General features: G+C 37.7%; 1 protein-coding gene across 6 annotated transcripts in view; it reads left to right on the top strand.

Annotated features, from left to right (window-relative positions):
- Window positions 1-6,112: 6,112 nt before the first annotated feature.
- LOC127425544 (heat shock factor protein 1-like) overlaps window positions 6,113-20,373 on the top strand; it is a 34,158-nt gene continuing 19,897 nt past the window's right edge. For 3 of the 6 annotated variants that reach the window (XR_007894634.1, XR_007894633.1, XR_007894632.1), the window contains exons 1-4: window positions 6,113-6,552; window positions 7,186-7,294; window positions 8,229-8,365; window positions 19,205-19,329. Coding sequence is in view for 3 of the 6 variants with exons in the window: in XM_051671656.1 (XP_051527616.1) it covers window positions 6,424-6,552; window positions 7,186-7,294; window positions 8,229-8,365; window positions 19,205-19,329 (500 nt within the window). In the remaining 3 variants the exon portion in view is untranslated. The remainder of the gene's footprint in view (window positions 6,553-7,185; window positions 7,295-8,228; window positions 8,366-19,204; window positions 19,330-20,373) is intronic. The other 3 variants (XM_051671656.1, XM_051671655.1, XM_051671657.1) reach the window with 2 other exon arrangements.

The following is a 20,373-nucleotide window of genomic DNA, read 5'->3' as shown; positions in this document are numbered from 1 at the left end:
TGCACTGAAGGATAAAAATATGTATGACAGTTGTGAGCAAATCCCCACGAGGTGTCAGTGATTGTTTTTATTTCACCTCCAGCACCGGCCAGAGGAATAATCTAAAAAAAAAAGAAAGAAAAAACTATTGCCGTCGATTTTTGCCGATTACCGAAAGTTCCAAAAAGCAACTACTGGCACCGATATATCGGTCTACCTCATATCGGTTCGCCCTCAGTGGTTAAACAAGCACGGCATATTCACCCTTTTGTTATCTTCAACTGATTCAATGGTCTTACTACAGACCATCTTCTACGGCGACGCTGCAGTCTCCTTTGCAGTGACTTCATATAAATCATCTGTGCTTCAATATTGATTAACACCAGTTGAAGAAATAGCCATCTTGTCGGCATTGTTTCTTTGTCGTTGTTCTTGCAGCTGCTGTTTCTCCAGCAAACATTTGAATCTTTTACCTCCTCTAGATCCTGCTGTCTCTGTGGAGGGGAAACCTGCTTTTCCTCGATTTCTAAAAGGTCTATACGTTCTTTATTTCAGAGTGATATTGAAGTATCCTCTTGCATAATCCATCGAGTTTACCTTATTCATGATTATTTAAAGAGATTTAGAAGAGATACTGACATAGAATACTATTCTGTAAGCACCCGGAGATTATTGTCCATTTGTTTTGGCATTGCCAGTACACCAATTTATTGCGGAAAGGCCTTTCCCGATTTATAAATGAAAACATTGTAAAAGATTTTTATTTATTCTGGAAAAATGTTTGTTTTTTTGTTTTTTTTTCACCTGTGACCCAAATGGAAGAGAAAAATTTAAAGACAAAATGTATTTAAAGGTGCACTCAGTAACAGTTTTTCCTCGTTTAAAAAAAAAGCTGTACTCCTTAAAGGTGCACTCGGTAACTTTTGTCATCTTGGACTAACAGTGACACCTACTGGCCTGGATGCAGTATCATTTAAAAGCAATAGTTTTAAGTTACGGATGCCAATGTAAAAATTCCCAATTCACTGTCAGCCATTATTAATTTAATGCATGAGTGAAAGTAACAGAATGGTTACTGAGATTAAGCGAGTAGTATTTTACTTGTCATGTGATTCAAACATGGCAGCCCCCATGGACATGGACCCACTCCATGTAGATTAAAACAGCTTTTATAAGGTTACTGATGTGACTGGTGTCTTCATCGCATGTGAGTGCTCATGATTGTATGTTTCAAAATTACAGTTCATTTCTTTTGGAATAAAACTTTTTTAATGAGGAAAAAATGACTGATTACTAAAGGTGCCCCTTTAAGAAATTATAATAATTTTTTTTTATAATTATATATCACACATTTGCGCACATACAGTGAAATTCTACATTTTTTTTTCACATATCCCAGCTAAGCTGGGGTCAGAGTGCAGTGTCAGCCATGATACAGCATCCCTGGAGCAGATAGGGTCAAGGGCCTTTCTCAAGGGCCCAACAGTGGCATCTTGGCAGTGCTGGGGTTTGAACCTCTGACTTTCTGATCAGTAATCCAGAGCCTTAACCGCTGAGCCACCACTGCCCAATTATTGTAATTTTTAAACATAAGTATAAAATCATGAGCACTCACATGCGATGAAGACACCAGTCACATCAGTAACCTTATAAATGCTATTTTAATCTACATGGAGAGGGTCCCCTCATGGGGGCTGCCATGTTTGAATCACATGACAAGTCAAATACTCGCTTAATCTCAGTAACCATCCTGTTATTGAACACTTTCACTCATGCATTAAATTAATAATGGCTGACAGTGAATTGTGAATTTTTACATTGGCATCTGTAACTTAAAACTATTGATTTTAAATGATGCTACATCCAGGCCACTAGGTGTCACTGTAGATCTAAGATGACATGAACAAACTTACTGAGTGCTCATTCAATGAATCCTTTTATTTTGTTAACAAAGTTTTATGTACATGTACATTTTATAATCAGAAACCCATTTTGTACATTCGGCTTTTAACAGTACTTAAAAACTATTTATAGGTCGCAGAATAAGCTAGCTATCAAAACCATTAATAAATGTAAATCCTTTGATCTTTTTTTCCTTTTATTATTATTATTATTAATTTTTTTTATGTATTTTGACTTTTTCTCTCATTTTTTTCCCTTATGTTTTAGTGTAACTGATATTTACTAGGGGTGGAAATTACAAGGTAACTGGTGATATGATAAAATATAGATTTTTAGGTCACGATACGTTATTATTGTGATTCTTTATTTTTGGTGTATTGCGACACTATAACTACGATATATTGCGATTATTTCACTCAATGTTTCGCATTCATCTTCATCGAACATAAGAGAACTGTTTCCAAATCACCAAATGCATTGTTAAATCAATATAAAAGTGCCAGTTCACAAAACAAGGCCAGTTTATTTCCTAACATCTATACAATGCAAAGCCATAAGCATATAAGACCATAATGGCTCCCTATTTCTGTGGTTATGTCAATGTAGCTAGTCTTTCTAAAATTAAATTATAGTATTTACTGTATAAATACAATAGTAGCCTAAACATTTTAAAAACATTATTTATTACAATAATAACAAATTATTATGTGTATTGAATAACAGTGTTGGGTGTAATGCATTACTAAGAAATTACTGTAATTAAATTACTTTTTCACTGAAAAAAGTAAGGGATTACTCTTAATTTTTCAGTAATTTAATTACAGTTACTTCTGATGTAATTTCGTTAAATACTGTATAGACTATAGAACAATTCTGTATAAAACAAAAGTGAATTTAAAATCGAAATTTGATGTCTAATGTTAAAATGTGTGTTTTCTAATTTAATGCAGCCCCCTTAAATTCTTTGGCCAGTTCATGAATAATTTATTTGATTTTATATGATTTATTTGAAAGAATTAAAAGAACAGTTTCATGTCTATCCTTGTATTTTCATTTGGTCAGGGTTGATAAGGGTTTTAGAAAGTAATTAGTAATGCAATTACTTTTCAGACAGAGTAATTAGTACAGTAATCTAATTACACTGTAGAAGATGTAATTTTTATACTTTTTTAGAGTAACTTACCAACACTGTTGAGTAATAACACTGTTTCAATACACAAAATTATAATTGATTTCACCTAAAAGTTTAGCTTATTTTATATGATACTTACATTTTTGTCATTTGTCAAAATACCCTTTGCTACTGCTGTAAAACTGTAATAAATTTCAGTAATGGAGGGTGATTATGTGTAAAGCTTGATAACTGCATCTTCTAAGGGACTGTTATTGAATTCCTAGATCAATTTGGCAAAGATAATTTATTCCCATCACCATATTATTAACCCTTGTGCATCAATAAAAAAGTTACTCAGAGGTCCTCAAAGGACAAAAATGTCCATGTCAAAAAACTGCCATAAAAATATTATATATTAATATTATTTTCCACTTTCACTGACTTAGATTCTTTAACCAACATCAGTCCTGATCATAACTACCAAATATTCATTAATTTTCAGGAGTTTAACCCTTTAAATGACAGTTTGTTTACATAATGCCACTGTTGTTTTTTACACACACACACACGCACTTCTCAATACACACATACAAAACACAGTCTGACATCCATACCAACACACCCACACAGTGCTCTATAATACAGCAAACAGAAAACAGGAAAGTAAATTTTATTTATAAAGCACATTTAAATTCAGCTTACACTGACAAAAGTGCTGTACAAAAACAATTATAAAATAAAATAAAAGATAACAATTACTAATCAACAATTTAATAGCCAGGGAAGGCCAAAGAGTAAAAATGTGTCTTAAGTCTAGATTTAAAGATAGAGATTGAAGGAGCACACTTAATGTCAGGTGGCAATTGATTCCATAAGCGTGGAGCAGCAACTGCAAAGACTCTGTCACCTTTTAATTTAAGACGTGACCATGGGACATAACGGAGAGCTTTATTGGCAGACCTGAGAGACTTAGGAGATGAATGCAAATAAATAAGGTCAGAAATATAAGATGGGGCTTGTCGATTAAGAGCTTTAAAAACAATCAGCAAAATCTTGAATTGAATTCTAAAAAAGACCGGAAGCCAGTGCAGAGAAGCTAGAATTGGAGTGATATGATCATGTTTTTTTTGCACTCATTAACAGTCTAGCCGCTGCGTTCTGTACCATCTGCAGACGTGCCAGTGAAGACTGGGGAAGACCAAGGTATAGAGAATTACAATAGTCCAGGCGTGATGTAATAAATGCATGAATGACTTTTTCCAGATCTTGAAAGGAAAGTGACGATTTAAGTCTGGAGATGACTCTCAACTGGTAATAGCTGTTTTTAACAACTGACCTAATTTGTTTTTCAAGACAAAGCTCAGAGTCAAAGATAACACCTACATTTTTTGCATGTGACTTAACATATGGAGTGAGATTGTCTAAGTAACTAACTATAGAGCTTCTAGTTTTGGAGAGACCAAAGATAATCACCTCAGTTTTATCATTGTTAAGCTGGAGAAAGTTATTTGCCATCCAGCATTAAAAATCCTCAAGAAAGTCCATGAGGGGCTGCAAAGAGTCTCTAGATTTTAATGGGAGGTACAGCTGAGAATCATCAGCATAGAAATGGAAAGAGATGTTATATTTCCTAATGATGTTACCAAGTGGAAGCATGTACAGATTGAAGAGTAGTGGCCCCAAAATAGACCCCTGAGAAACCCCACAGGAGACAGAGACAGATGATGAATAGAACTGGCCAATAGCCCCTGAGAATGCCCTGAATTTAAGATATGAATCAAACCAGAGTAGTGCTGTATCCTTAATGTCCATCTACCGTTCAAGGTGTGACAGAAGGATGTTATGATCTACCGTGTCAAAAGCGGCGCTAAGATCCAGTAAAATCAAATCATCACTTTTAACAAAGCTGTTTCAGTACTGTGATGAGTCGTAAAACCTGATTGAAATGGTTCAAATACCTGAGTCGAGTTCAGAAAAGGAAGTAACTGTGACAAAACTTTTGAAACAAATGGCAATTTTGAAATGGGACGATAATTATTCAAACACTTTGCAACAACATTGGGCTTTTTGAGCAACGGCTAGACAACTGCATGCTTTAAGCATGCAGGGACAAAGCTGGAAACTAAGCAATAATTATTAATTACTTGGATACTAGGCCCAATTGTATCAAAAGCAACTTTAATGATGTCAGAGGGAACAACACCATAAAGCGAAGTTGTAGAGTTCATCTGCATCACTAAGTCCTTCAACTCAGAAAAAGACTCCGGCTGAAAGCTGTTCAAGGTAGCTGTAGTAACTGAACAGTCGAGCAAAGTATTCGTGAAAAGGAGTGAGGGAGGATCGAATGCCATCAATCTTTTCAATAAAGAACCTCGAAAATCTCTCACAAATATCAGTAGATGGTTATACTTCATAAGAGATGCCAGGATTAATTATTGCATTTATAGTGTTAAACAGGATTTTAGGGGTATGACAATATATTGTTTATATATATATAACAATATATTTTTAGGAAAAAAGCATGTATTTACTCCATAGGCTAAACATGAGGAAAATGGCGCCATCTGGTGGAAAATATTAAACAATTTAGCCATTCAGCCAGGGCTCCAGAATGAAAGTATAATATCATAGAATTCATGATTTTATGCTTTAATGGCTCTGGGATCAAATATTGCAGTTTTAATGTGTTTCAATGGGGACATTTTTGTCCTGAGTGTAACTATTTTGTGTACACAGTGTATTATAGATGTATTATAGGAACTGAGGTTCAAATACAATATCACGAGGAAAAATATCACGATATTTCAACACATCAATATTTCCCCCACCTATAATTTTTACTCTGTAAGATATTTTAAATTAAACAAATAAAATATTTTTGATTCCGTTTTGCTTCTGTGGTCCACACTGCTATCATGCACACTGGACAGCGCTGACTAGCGTTTCGAACCTCCAGATTGACGCAGACACGTGGAAAGCGGAGAAAGGGATATCTTCCCAACTAATAATTCTTAATGTATTAAAAAACATTGAAAACTTAAAACACATTAATTATAAGCAAATATTTTTTGTTTAACCCCGTTTTAATTGTTATGAATATTTTGAAAGATCCGTCGCACTTACGTCATCAGAGCGCGCCGCCCTGTATGCTGCTTGTTTTTCTACGCACTTCGTCGCGATGTGGATTTAATGGAAATTTCCACTCGTTCAGCATCGTCAAAAACACTCATTCAGATTAGTTTTATCTGAGATATCGCTATTTGAACGGCACCCGGATCGTCAGATTGGATAATCGGAATCATAATCGTATATTTGAACGGAATAATCCGCGTTTGTACAGTCGCGCACTGAGTGTGTAATTCTGATTCTCGTCAGTGACTCGTTACAGAGTTTAACTGTCATCGGATATTGTCGATAAATCATCTGTGATGGAGTATCACAGTGTCGGACCCGGAGGGGTGATGGTCACCGGTAATAATAATGTACCTGCGTTTCTCACCAAACTCTGGACGCTTGTGGAAGATCCAGACACGGACCCGTTAATCTGCTGGAGTCAAGTGAGTTTATAGTCTGGGTTTGGGTTTAAAGTGGTTTGATGATGACTGTGTGTGTGTGAGAGAGAGAGTTTTGCTTTATAATTAGATTCATTTGTGCTGAGCTAGTTGAGGCCTAACCTACTGTGTATCTAACAAACCCTGATCTGGAGATATAAGACACTAAATCTACTGTGGTTTTGAACTTGTGGCCCCTGCGGATGATGTTTGGGTTCTGAGGGTTAGGTTAAACGAGGATGAACTGGATTATAGTTAGATTTTGAATCAGTTTAGGCCTCAACCAGAGTCCCAAAATAAACTTGGATCTGGAGGTGTGGTCTTGTAGAGCTCAAACGCAGAAGGTCTGTGTTGATCTACAGAGCCTCACCATGACTCTGCAGAAGGTTATTATATAGATACTGGCTTGCATATAAATGATACACTTCATTATATATAAAAGTGAAGGGTTTGTTGACAACATGATTCCTTGGAACCGATTTTCCTTTGAAACAGAATACACTTAAATACATGCAATAATTGTACATGCATTGATTATGTAAAGCTATAAATCTCTTTTAAGCATAATACTAGTTTTCATCTATGTGTTTGTTTACTAAACTCTTCCTGTCTTCGTGATTATTTCTGGTTTGTTTACAGAATGGCAACAGCTTCCATGTATTCGACCATGGCAGATTTTCCAAAGAGGTTCTTCCGAAATACTTCAAGCACAATAACATGGCCAGTTTCGTTCGACAGCTCAATATGTGTAAGTTTAACCACATAATTAGTTTCCATTAAATCATCTACACATTTTGACTATGTACTAGGTATAATTTAATATTTGACCACCCCAGATGATGTCATGAAGGTAAATCTGATGTATGTTGTACATTCTGGATAATGTCTCTAATACATGTTCAGATTGATGTAAACTCACTTAGCCTTTTGGTATAATCAACATGGGAGTTTTTGATATTGTTTTGTCCAATAACCTGAAACTTTGGATGCAGATTGTATCTTTCTGTATTAGCTGTTGTATTGTCTGTATATATAAAACTCACAAACTTGAAGGCAGGGAGCAGTTAACATTATGAAATCTAATAACACTGTACTTATATACACATTTATATACACCGGTCTCTGGAATACTCGATTCTGATTGGTCAATGGCGCCATCTAGCGGTCTGATTTTTGAGTAACAACCGCAAATCCAGGGATTAAGACATATCAGACCGGTCAACCGGGTATTGCGAGTCATCTTTACTACTTCTCGTATCACTCTTCAATCTCTACAAGTAAGATAATAAAATAATTTCAACTCATCAGTGTTTCATGTCCATTTATTTATTTGGCAAGTAGTCTTGTAATAAGCTGGATAATGAGCAGTTGATGGTCATTTTCGCAAAGTAAACAGCAACAGAACGGTGACGCAAACCGGAGGTGCAAATCAACTGTTCAGCTATTTCTTTCTTCTCACATAATAAAATGATTTCAACGCAAATCAATATTTCATGTCCATTTTTAAAAATTTTTTATTTGGTTAGTAGCGGTGTAATAAGCGGGATAATTTACAGTCAGCCGGTTGTTATTGCAAAATATACCCCGGGATTTATCTTTTTATAAAACAACCAGCTGTCTGTACATTATCCCTTACATAACATATATATTTACAGTATACTCTGTCTATATCCCTCTCATAGATGGTTTCCGTAAAGTTGTCCACATCGAGCAGGGTGGACTGGTGAAACCGGAGAAAGATGACACAGAATTCCAGCATCCATACTTCATCCGTGGGCAGGAAAACCTGCTGGAGAATATTAAAAGGAAGGTCACAACAGTAAGTGGAAAATAGTTACATCTCATTTGCTTAGATATAACATCTGCCCATTTTGAAACATCTGAACTTTCAAAGTGAACATACTAATATGAGAGTATATGAGTGAAGTGTTAGTGATAATCGGACCAACTGTGACCTTAAAAGGCCATCCTGTTTCAATAATTAGTTAGTATTTAAGAGGTACTTTTAAGATTCAAAGCAGCTTAACTGTAGGGGTAGCAGCGGGTGACATTCTGTAAGGACACAGTTATGATATCAGAACTTGATTGTGGTCCCAGGAGCTCTGGGTTATTGGACGATTCCCTGCTGTCCCTGTTTGGCTTTAAACCTGCAGCCTTTCACATAAACACTCACATATTTGGCAGAATTATGTTCTCACACAGTGAAAAGCTTAATAAAGTGGCATTAAAAATTATCCCTCCTTTCATTCTGGGAACTAGAAGTGGATTTCCAACAGTGAATGTTCTGTAATATTTTTTAGCAGAACTCAGTAAGGGTTATTTAGTTGTGTAGACAACTTTAACCAAACTGCAGTTTTGAGAGTTTTCTTCTAATGGAGTTTTTTTCTTTTTTCTACGACATGAATAACATTGATGGACTTGTTGGATTTAGTAGTCATTTACTGGTTTGATAAACCTTATATTAAAACGGACTCAGGAAATACTGTTATGAATCATGTAATTCTTGCTTTATATATACAGATATATATATATATATATATAAGTTGGCGCTGTGGATGGCCACCTCAGTGTGGAGCTCTCCAAATCTTTTGCTGTTTTCACAACTGTCTACAGACATGTTGGAGAAAGAATCACCATTGGCTAGTAAATTTAGTTTTTTACTCTGCAGACTTTTGACAACATGTAAGTGTAATGCAACTGAAAAATATATTAAGCAAACCAGAAAGGGGCGTCTTCACATACAAATAGTATTTATATATATTTATAGATATATATGACTTCACATGCTATTGTATGTTTTTTTTTTTTCATATTTTGATTTTTATAATTTTAATCACATTTGAGCTTTTTAAAAATGTACAAAGTTCACATTCTATCAATTTATATGAGGTCATGAAATTGTATTTATAATAATGATACAAACTGATGTCACTGTTTTGTTCATACACGTTTTTAACAAAATATTCACAAGGTTGGAACCACATATAACATTTAAGTGCTACTATATAAATATAAAAAAGTAAACCTTAGGTCTTACCTAACCCCATGCAGAGATGCTGCAAGAGCCTATGTTAAATTCTTCAATATTTACAGTGTTTGTTGAAGTTAAAATATATCACAATGAATGACTGATCCTTTAAATATTTATACATTTACACATTTATTACACTTACTACATTACTACTTTTTGATGTTTGTTTATATGCATAATTTGTACAATTTACAAGTATTAAAGGTGCAGTATGTAAGATTCAGAAACCCTTGTTATTAATGACACCTGTGGCTATTTAATGAACTGCAGCCAGCTACCTGTTGCTCGTGCTCGTGCACACACTCCATAGGGACCAAAACAATGACGTAACGTACAAAGAGACTGAACGTGATTCACCGGCATCATGCTGACAGATGAGGTAGCATAATTAAAATTACACAGTTATGATTGTTTTACTATAAACTTTGAGAATGTATATTATATTTGACTCTCCAGTGCTGGAACAGGGCTAAAACAAAGTGTGGATATAGCTCTGACACTTTTCTTTGCATGATACATTGACTGCATTTATACGATAGCCTATGTCGGTGTTAGATAGCTAGCCAGCTTTATCAATAGCTGTTAGCTAAATTTGGTGGATGATGACAGTAGCTGTTTATAAAATAGACTGAACATCATAAATATGTTGACACAATTCAGTATTGATGTGATTCCATCACAACTGTCATTTTGATATATTGATGTGCTATTGTTTTATAATAATAAATTGTATATATTTTCTGTATAACCAAGTTACGTTACACTAATGAATGGAGCTTTTTGTATTATCTTGAACATTGTCTAGCATTCATTTCATGTGTTATTGTAGTTTAGCTAAAATTACCAGAACAATCCTTATGGCACTATATTTCACATGCTTTGCAGTTATGTAAGCTTACCTGTCCAATAAGAAGAACGCCAATTCAGGGTCTGTTTCGATCCCCAAAACCGAACGAAGGTCCCTCCAGGAATCAAATACCCTGCCGATGTTCACTCTAGTTTTCAGTCGATCACGTTCCCGCTTAGCCGGACGGGATTCAGTAGATAAATGATTTTTTTTTTTTTGGCTTACTCGGAGTTTGTGTAGGAGTCAATGTTGTGCTGGGAGCCGGACGTTTGCAGGATAGCATCTCTAAGATAACGTTACCTAGTGTTGCAGACAGTCTGTTGATGCTGTTGAATAGCGGAAGAGAAGCTACTCTCGGAGGCAAGGCTCTCAGGAGCGCGCATAAATGTCACATCCTTTGGATTTTCCCAGCAAAAGCGACCCGCTCCCTTCACATGAAAATCAGTCTACAGGCTTTAATAGGCAACCTAGGAAGTCTGGGAAGGGCTAATATTTTTTAAGTTGTGTTACAAGCCTTTCACACATTGGCAAAAAAGGTGAATATTACATGAAAAATTTTACATATTGCACCTTTAATATTGAGTTTTCAGTGATATGCATAATAAGCGCTACAATGCTACTATCTCTTTAAGATTATCGGCAGTTCCGAGAGCAAGTATTTACGGCTAACATTAATGAGGGATAAGTTGTTGTTTTTAACTCATCCGAGTAATGTATGATTGGAAGTAATGACTGTAAATTACAGAATGATTTTAAAAGAGACATTATTAAATGAAAATGGAGTGCGTGGAATGCAAATTTAACTTGCGATCCATGACAACTCGCGACCCACTTCAGCCAAATAAGGTAACTCTAGCAATTACAATCTGAATATTTACTAGCCAGTGGTTTCTAGCGGACAATTTGTAGTCGCATAGAGCAAAATTTGGTTGCATATGCAGGTTATTTACTCGCAATGTAGAGGGCTGTTTTGTTGTTTGTCCTGTGTTTAGTAATGTTTCCGATCAGTTGTACCAGGGATAAACTGCTGGATATTCGACAGCACACATCAAACAGTCTTTTCCCGATTTTTGACTATTCAGTAATTTTGCTGGACATTTTAGTCAGAGGGGCATCCATCTAGCTAATCTTCACACCCTTCCTAACAAAACAGAAGGACTGCTACTCCTCACGCCTACAAACAAGGACTTTTCAATCTCTGCTGCTTTATGCTTCAGTGAAGCCATTCCGGACAGTACGTTACATCTGCCTGGCTTCCAGCTGATCAGAGCAGATCGCATCGCAGAGTTATCGGGGAAAACGAGACACAGTGGAACATGCTTTTACATCAGCGAAGTTGGTGTGTAGATGTAACGGTGTTAAAAAAGATGTGCTTTCCTACACCTGTACCATTGCTACACCACATTAAAGGATGCATATCACTCTGTCACTCAGGCAGCTTTGGGACTTACTGATCGGTGTCTGTTTCATCTTCTCCCGACCTACCGGCAGAAAGTTAAATCAGCTAAGCCTGTAGTAAGGGCTCTAAAGGAATGGACTAACAAAGCAGAGGTCGAACTACAAGCCTGCTTTGACTGCACTGATTGGAATGTTTTTGAAGCTGCAGCCACCGACCTGGACGAGCTCACAGATACTGTAAACATCATACATCAGTTTCTGCGAGGATATGTGCATTATTACTAGGGCTAACATTTAACATTCAACAATGACAAATAATTGTTTTCAGGAAAAATCAGTCAGCTTTGTCAGGCCAAAGAGGGTGCTTACAGAAGTGGGGATAAAATCTTGCACAATCAGGCCAAAAACACACTGACAAAGAAGATTAGAGTGGTTAAAAGAAGCTACTCTGAAAATCTGGAAAACAAGTTCTCAGCTAATGACCCTGCATCAGTGTGGAGATTCCTGAAAGATGTTACCAATTACAAGACACCAACCCCCAACTCTGTAGGGAATCAACATTTGGCTGACGACGTGAATGTGTTTTACTGCTGATTTGAAAAGCCCAGTCTCAAATCCCACACCCGCCTTGACCTATAGGTCACACCACCATCAACACATCCTGAAACCCCCCTCCTGCTACTCAACCTGCACTTAGGATCTGTGAAGAGGATATGTGCCAGGACTTCTAGAAACAGAAGACAAGGAAGCTTTTTGTCTTGTAAAAGCCTGTGCTGACCAGCTGGCCCCCATCTTCACACAGATCTTCAACAGATTACGGGAGCAGTGTGAAGTTCCCTGCTGCTTCAAACACTTATCATCATCATCATCATCGGAGTCCCAAAGAAACCCAACATGATGGGGTTGAACGTCAACAGACTGTTCTCTCTGACATCTGAGGTCATGAAGTCATTGATTTGAGACACTAGTGTTGGCCCACCTGAAGGACATCACTGGACCCTTGATGGACCCCCTGTAATATGCCTATCGGGCAAACAGGTCTGTGGATGATGCAGTCAACATGGGATTGTATTATATCCTGCTACACCTGGACAGACCAAGGACGTATGCAGGGATCCTATTTGTAGACTTCTGTTCAGCTTTCAACGCCATCGTCTCTGCTCTTCTCCGGACTAAATTAACCCAATTCTCTATTCCTACCTCTGTCTGCCAATAAATCACCAGTTTTCTGACAGATACTGCAGCTATTGAGTCTGGGGAAATTCACTTCCAGCACCTCTATAATCAGCACTGGTGCCCCCCAGGGATGTGTGCTCTCCCCACTATGACTGCACTGCCAAGGACCCCTATGTCGAGCTCCTGAAGTTTACAGACGACACTACAGTCATCGGCCTCATCCAAAATGATGATGGCATACAGTCTGCATACAGAAGGGTGGTTGAACAGCTGGCTGGCAGGTACAGTCCAAACAACCTGGAGCTGAACATGCTCAAAACAGTAGAGATGATTGTGGACTTTAGGAGGAACACCCCAGCATTTCCCCCCTCACCATTCTGAACAGCATTGTGGCAGCTGTGGAGTCATTCAGGTTCCTGGGCTCTATCATCTCACAGGAGGTGGGACCCACATAGACTTCAGTGTGAAAAAGGCCCAGCAGAAGTTGTACTTCCTTTGCCTGCTGAGGATGTTCTTCCTGCCAGAGGTGCTGCTGATACAGTTCTACTCAGCAGTCATTGAGTCTGTCCTCTGCTCTTCAATAACTGTCTGGCTTGGCTACCAAATTGGACATCAGAAGACTACAAAGGACAGTTTGGACCCCTCTCACCCAGCCCACTACCTATTTGAACTGTTGCCTACTGAGCATCAGAACAGCCAGGCACTTGAACTGTTTTCCCTCAGGCTGTCCACCTCATTAACAGTTAAAACTGCCTCCAATGACTCACCACTGTGCAATATAATCATGTGCAATAAGAAATCACTCATTAATTTTATTTATTATACCCTACCGCTTTTACTGTATGTAACACTTGCACAAAACGGTATAATTTTATAGCATATTTGTAAGTGCATTTTTTTTTGTCTGATTTTTGTCATGTTTTTCTATATATATTTTTATTCACTTTGATTTTATTATCTGTGTCTTGTTTTCTCTGTGCAGTGGAAGCTACATTCCTTTTGTGTGTGTAAACATACTTGACAATAAAATCTCATTCAAAATTTCAATTCTGATTCTTTTGATATACTGTATGTATATTTACAGTGTGTGTGTGTGTGTGTGTGTATATGTATATGTATATATGTATATATAAAATGTGAAATTTCAGATTAATAGTAGAGAGCATTATTTAATTCAGCTTTTATTTCTTTCATCACATTCTCAGTGGGTCTGAAGTTTAAATAAACGTTGTTAGTGTTTGGTAGCATTGCCTTTAAATTATTTAACTCGGGTCAAACCTTTTGGGTAGCCCTCAACAAGCTTCTCGCCATAAGTTGCTGGAATTTTGGCCCATTCCTCCAGATAGAACTGGTGTAACTAAGTCAGGCTTTTTCAAGTTCTGCCCACACATTTTTTTATCGGATTGAGGTCAGGGCTTTGTGATTGTCACTCCAATACCTTGACTTTGTTGTCCTTAAGCCATTTTGCCACAACTTTGGAGGTAAGCTTGGGGTCGTTGTCCATTTGGAAGACCCATTTGCAACCAAGCTTTAACTTCCTGACTGATGTCTTGAGATGTTGCTTCAATATATCCACATAATTTTCCTCATGATGCTATCTATTTTGTGAACTGTACCAGTCCCTCCTGCAGCAAAACATCCCCGCAACATGATGCTGCCACCTCCATGCTTCACGGTCGGGATGGTGTTCTTCAGCTTGCAAGCCTCACACTTTTTCCTCCAAACATAATGATGGTCATTATGGCAAAACAGTTAAATTTTTGTTTCATTAGTCCAGAGGACATTTCTCCAGAAAGTACAATCTTTTTCCCCATGTGCACTTGCAAACTGTAGTCTTGCTTTTATATGGTGGTTTTGGAGCAGTGGCTTCTTCCTTGCTGAGCAGCCTTTCAGGTTATGTCGATATAGGACTCGTTTTACTGTGGATATAGATACTTGTCTACCTGTTTCCTTTAGCATCTTCACAAGGGCCTTTGCTGTTGTTCTGGAATTGATTTGCACTTTTCGCACCAAACTACGTTCATCTCTAGGAGACAGAATGGATCTCCTTTCTGAGCGGTATGATGGCTGCATGGTCCCATGGTGTTTATACTTGAGTACTATTGTTTGTACAGATGAATGTGGTACCTTCAAGCATTTGGAAATTGCTCCCAAGTATGAACCAGACTTGTGGAGGTCCACAGTTTTTTTCTGAGGTCTTGGCTGATTTGTTTTATTTTCCCATGATGTCAAGCAAAGAGGCACTGAGTTTGAAAGTAGGCCTTAAAATACATCCACAGGTACACTTTCAATTCAGTACACCTCATATCAGAAGCTAATTGTTTAAAGGCTTAACATCATTTTCTGGAATTTTACAAACTGCTTAAAGGCACAGTTAACTTAGTGTATGTAAACTTCTGACCCACTGGAATTGTGATCTAGTCAATTAAAAGTGAAACAATCTGTCTGTAAACAATTGTTGGAAAAATTACTTGTGTCATGCACTAAGTAGATGTCCTAAACGACTTGCCAAAACTATAGTTTGCTAATATTAAATCTATGCAGTGGTTAAAAAACAAGTTTTAATGACTTCAACCTAAGTGTATGTAAACATCTGACTTACACTGTGTATGTATGTGTGTGTGTGTGTGTGTGTGTGTGTGTGTGTGTGTGTGTGTGTGTGTGTATATATATATATATATATATATATATATATATATATATATATATATATATATATATATATATATACCGAACAAAAATATAAATGCAACATGTAACAATTTCAAAGATTTTACTGAATTACAGTTCATTGAAGGAAATCAGTCAATTGAAATAAATTCATTAGGCTCTAATCTAATCAATGCGTATTTCTGGGATCTTTTATTTCAGCTCATGAAACATGGGACCAACACTTTACATGTTGCATTTATATTTTTGTTCTGTGTGTGTGTGTGTATGTGTGTGTGTGTGTATGTGTGTGTATATATATATATATATATATATATATATATATATATATATATATATATATATATATATATATATATATATATATATATTATGGGTGTAATGGTTCTCGGTAAAAAACCGAACCATACGGTTCGCCACCCACGGTTCGGGAAGCATTGGCACCGTGGTCGGTTCACCTCGTTTAATGATGCATCTGGAGCACAAGTTTTGGTCAAGAAAACAAAGTGTCAAACAGACAGGCACAGTTACAACCTCCACTAATGCACCTGAATGGATCTGTAAATGGATACGCTCCACCTGTGTTTCACGTGGGTCAACTTGATGACATCACTGTTCTGCAAGCATTGTGTGTAGTTGAAAATGGCAAGTGGAGAAAATGAAACACTGATAGAGAAGCCCCCTGCGTTTCTCCTTTCTGGGAACATTTTGTTTTTGATTTACAACAGTGATGGTCAAAAGACGTTTACAAAACAGGCACTGTTTGCAGACATTGCTCGACACGAGTGCTGTATACTGGTAATATATGTCAATAATGCATGTGAGGGTTTATTTAAAATGCACGCAAGTTCTTGTTTCCTTGCGCTGCTGTAATCAATCACGAGCGTCAATAATGCCATTATAGTAAGACATACACATCGCCCAGGGAAATAGCCGCAGGTGATCCGAAACTGCACACGCTCCCTTCCGTTTTTATGCAGGCACTCTTGGGGTGTTCATGTGGGATTTCCATGTATGATTAAAATACTCAAGCAGCATTATCACAACATGCCTTCTCGTATGCATTCTAATAGCAAGGTTATTCCTTTCATAGTGATGTACAGCTTCCGAATATTGAATATGTTGAGATGAGTTTGAAGTGCACTTTATGTTGATGCATGTAGCGTATTAGTGCAGGTATTAAGTTAAAGTGTTGATTTAGTAATTAGAGATTTATTTTTTTTTTTTTTTTTTAAGGACCCTGACAAAAATTAACCATGAGTTACTATAGTAATATTGTAGTAACCATGACTGCTGTCACCATGGTTTTCTGAGCAGAAATCATGGTTTTGATAGTTAACCATGGTTTTATTACAGTAATACTGTAGTTTCTATATAGTAACCATGATTTTACTATATATTGTAACCATGACAGTAACCATGTTTATATTGTGGTTACTATGATTTTACTACAAATGCCATGGTTAAACTATGGTTACTGTTGTAATACAGGGATTGTTATTCAAGGGCAAACCTGTTGAAGTGTTTACCAAATAGATTATTCTTTGGATTTTGCAGTAATATTTAGTTTTTTGAACAAAGCAAATACTGAACCGTACTGAAACCGTGACCCTTAAACCATGATACAAACCGAACCGTGAGAAATTCGAACCATTACACCCCTAATATGTGTGTGTGTGTGTGTGTGTGTGCGCTTTCAGACAATTAACATTTTTTTTTTGTAGTTAATCGCAATTAATTGCAAATTTTTAAAATGTTGAAATCTGTCACCATATACTGCATACTTGTTTTCTTGTCAAAATGCATTTCTTTCCAAATTAGGAAAGAAAACAAAACAGTATGTAACAATATAATGCTTTATTTACATTTTCTAAGCAAAGCCTTCCGCAGTATGAAGATAGACTAAAAAAATGGACTAAAATATCACCAATTCAAGTAACATTAAATGTTTCCCAAATTCTAAATGGGAGTTTGACTAATTGAAAGAACTAGTCCCCACATAGGTTGCATAATCTTTGCAATGGGCATTACATCTCTTAAACTCATCCTCCACAATATTAATCTGCCAGTAGACTGTGACTACCCACTTTCCTACAGCAATCGTGAAGCTCCGTTCATGATTCACATCATAGCATCAATGCCAGCGTCATGCATCGCTTTGAACTCCACATGAAAAGCGCTTGCAGACAAAAACCTATCATTCTGCGTTTTGGTGATAGTTAAGACTTTGTGTACTTCTGTGGTAATTAAAGGTCCAAACATACTCTATGCAAGTACGTGAACGCAGACGCTACCTAAGCTCGGTTTCACACGTCGTTGCATTATGAAATGTGTCAGCGCTCAATTCATAACCCAACGCAAGTACGCGCTGTATTCTCTGCATTGCCGCAAGGGGTGCTAGAGCGGATTTTCTTCTTTCAATCAACAACTGTCATGGCGGACTCGGGCAGCAATTTGATTTTAATCTTTTCGAAAAACAAATACAACTTTCTGTCCCCAGTCCATTCAAACGAACTTGTTTTTTCTCCGTGTCTCTCCACTCCTCGACTATCGACTCAACTACCACATTCAGTTTCGTGGTCACGCCTAAAAAATCTATTCCCCCTTTGAGGTCCGAGGTTTGTAACCGCCAGAGCAACGCAAGAGCGCATGTAACGTATGTACAACGGGACCACGTGTTGGCCAAGCTGTTGCGTCTGCATTTGCGTACTTGCCTGAAGTATGTTTCGGCCTTAAAATGCGCCTTACTTAGGCTGAGAAATTCCACATGGGCTTGTTTTGTACGTCAAATAGTGCTAAGAGGTCCTTTTTCAATAAGTTTACACTGACAGGGAAGCGCTGTTGTGTGTGTTGTGTAGTGTAATGACTCCTTGCGGACACAGAGGAAAGGTTCCGCCCTTCCAACAAGGGTTTATGCCGTATTTACGGTAAATGCGTTAATGGTGATTAAGAAAAATTAACACATTAAACTTTTTTAATTAATCGCCTATGGAAATTTCAGGATCTTTATACGGGATTCTTCATGCACAGATTTAGTGTGGGTGATGGGTTACAAAATCGAGTAAAACCTTTTTCGGATAATTTTTTTGTGTGTGCTTTTAAGATTTGCGTTTGCTCTGCCGAGTTTCCATGGCCCACTTTGGTTCCCAGTGTCCCTCTTTCCCATTGGCTCAGTGACACTTAAAATAATCTGAGGTTTGAGTGCAAGCCAGCTAGAGTCGTGTGGATTAGAAGATGAGGTTGTGGGGTCACATAATCTGGCATTGTGCTGATGCTCAAACGCCGCCACTTTACACCCCTCAGATTTATAGTCTTTCCTCTTCGGCTCTGTCCAACTGTCCAGCTCGGACGGAAATCAAACTATTAGCACATGCTTTCCACTGCGAAGGTTCACATCGGACTTCACTCACCCTTCCAATCTCACACACACACACACACACACACACACACACACACACACACACACACACACACACACACACACACTCCTCAGTTCATCTCAACATCTTTGACATTTTCATTGTGTCCATCCGCAGGTGTCTAATATTAAACACGAGGACCTGAAGTTCAACCCGAATGACATGTCTAAAATGATCACAGATGTGCAGCTCATGAAGGGCAAGCAGGAGTCCATGGATTCCAAAATCAGCACCCTCAAACAGTGAGTCGCAAACCCTGAATCTAGACTTATTTATATCAGGTCACCATGACCAAAACTCCATATTCTGAATCACTGAGCAAGAAAATTATGAAAAACACGTTACTCTCAATAACTGAAGAGGAAGTGGAAGTTACAACGAAAAACTCCTAAGTCTACCCAGAATTTTGGGTCATTTCTGCAATTCTGTGCCTTTTAAGTGACCACGACTTTAGGGTCAGAGAGACGGGTGGTCATTTAAAACTACATCACAAATATGACATTATATATCATTATAAGTGGACGTCAGGGGAAAAAAACAAAATGCTGTACACCGATCAGCCACAACATTAAAACCACCTGCCTAATATTGTGTAGGCCCCCCTCTTGCCACCAAAACAGCGCCAACCCGCATCTCGGAATAGCATTCAGAGATGCTATTCTTCTCACTACAATTGTACAGAGTGGTTATCTGAGTTACCGTAGACTTTGTCAGTTCAAACCAGTCTGGCCATTCTCTGTTGACCTCTCTCATCAACGAGGTGTTTCCATCCTCAGAACTGCCGCTTACTGGATGTTTTTTGTTTTTGGCACCATTCTGAGTAAATTCTAGAGACTGTTGTGTGTGTAAATCCCAGGAGATCAGCAGTTACAGAAATACTCAAACCAGCCTGCCTGGCACCAACAATCATGCCACGGTCCAAATCATTGAGATCACACTTTTTCCCCATTCTGATGGTTGATGTGAACATTAACTGAAGCTCCTGACCCGTATCTGCATGATTTTATGAACTGCACTGCTGCCACACGATTGACTGATTAGATAATCGCATGGATGTTTGTTGGTGCCAGATGGGCTGGTTTGAGTATTTCTGTAACTGTTGATCTCCTGAGATTTTCACACAACAGTCTCTAGAGTTTCCTCAGAATGGTGCCAAAAACAAAAAACATCCAGTGAGCGGCAGTTCTGTGGATGGAAACGCCTTGTTGATGAGAGAGGTCAACGGAGAATAGCCAGATTGGTTTGAACTGACAAAGTCTACGGTAACTCAGATAACTCCTCTGTAC

Source organism: Myxocyprinus asiaticus, chromosome 34, assembly GCF_019703515.2.
Source record: "Myxocyprinus asiaticus isolate MX2 ecotype Aquarium Trade chromosome 34, UBuf_Myxa_2, whole genome shotgun sequence".
NCBI lineage: Eukaryota > Metazoa > Chordata > Actinopteri > Cypriniformes > Catostomidae > Myxocyprinus > Myxocyprinus asiaticus.
This window is presented reverse-complemented; position numbering and strand designations above follow the sequence as displayed.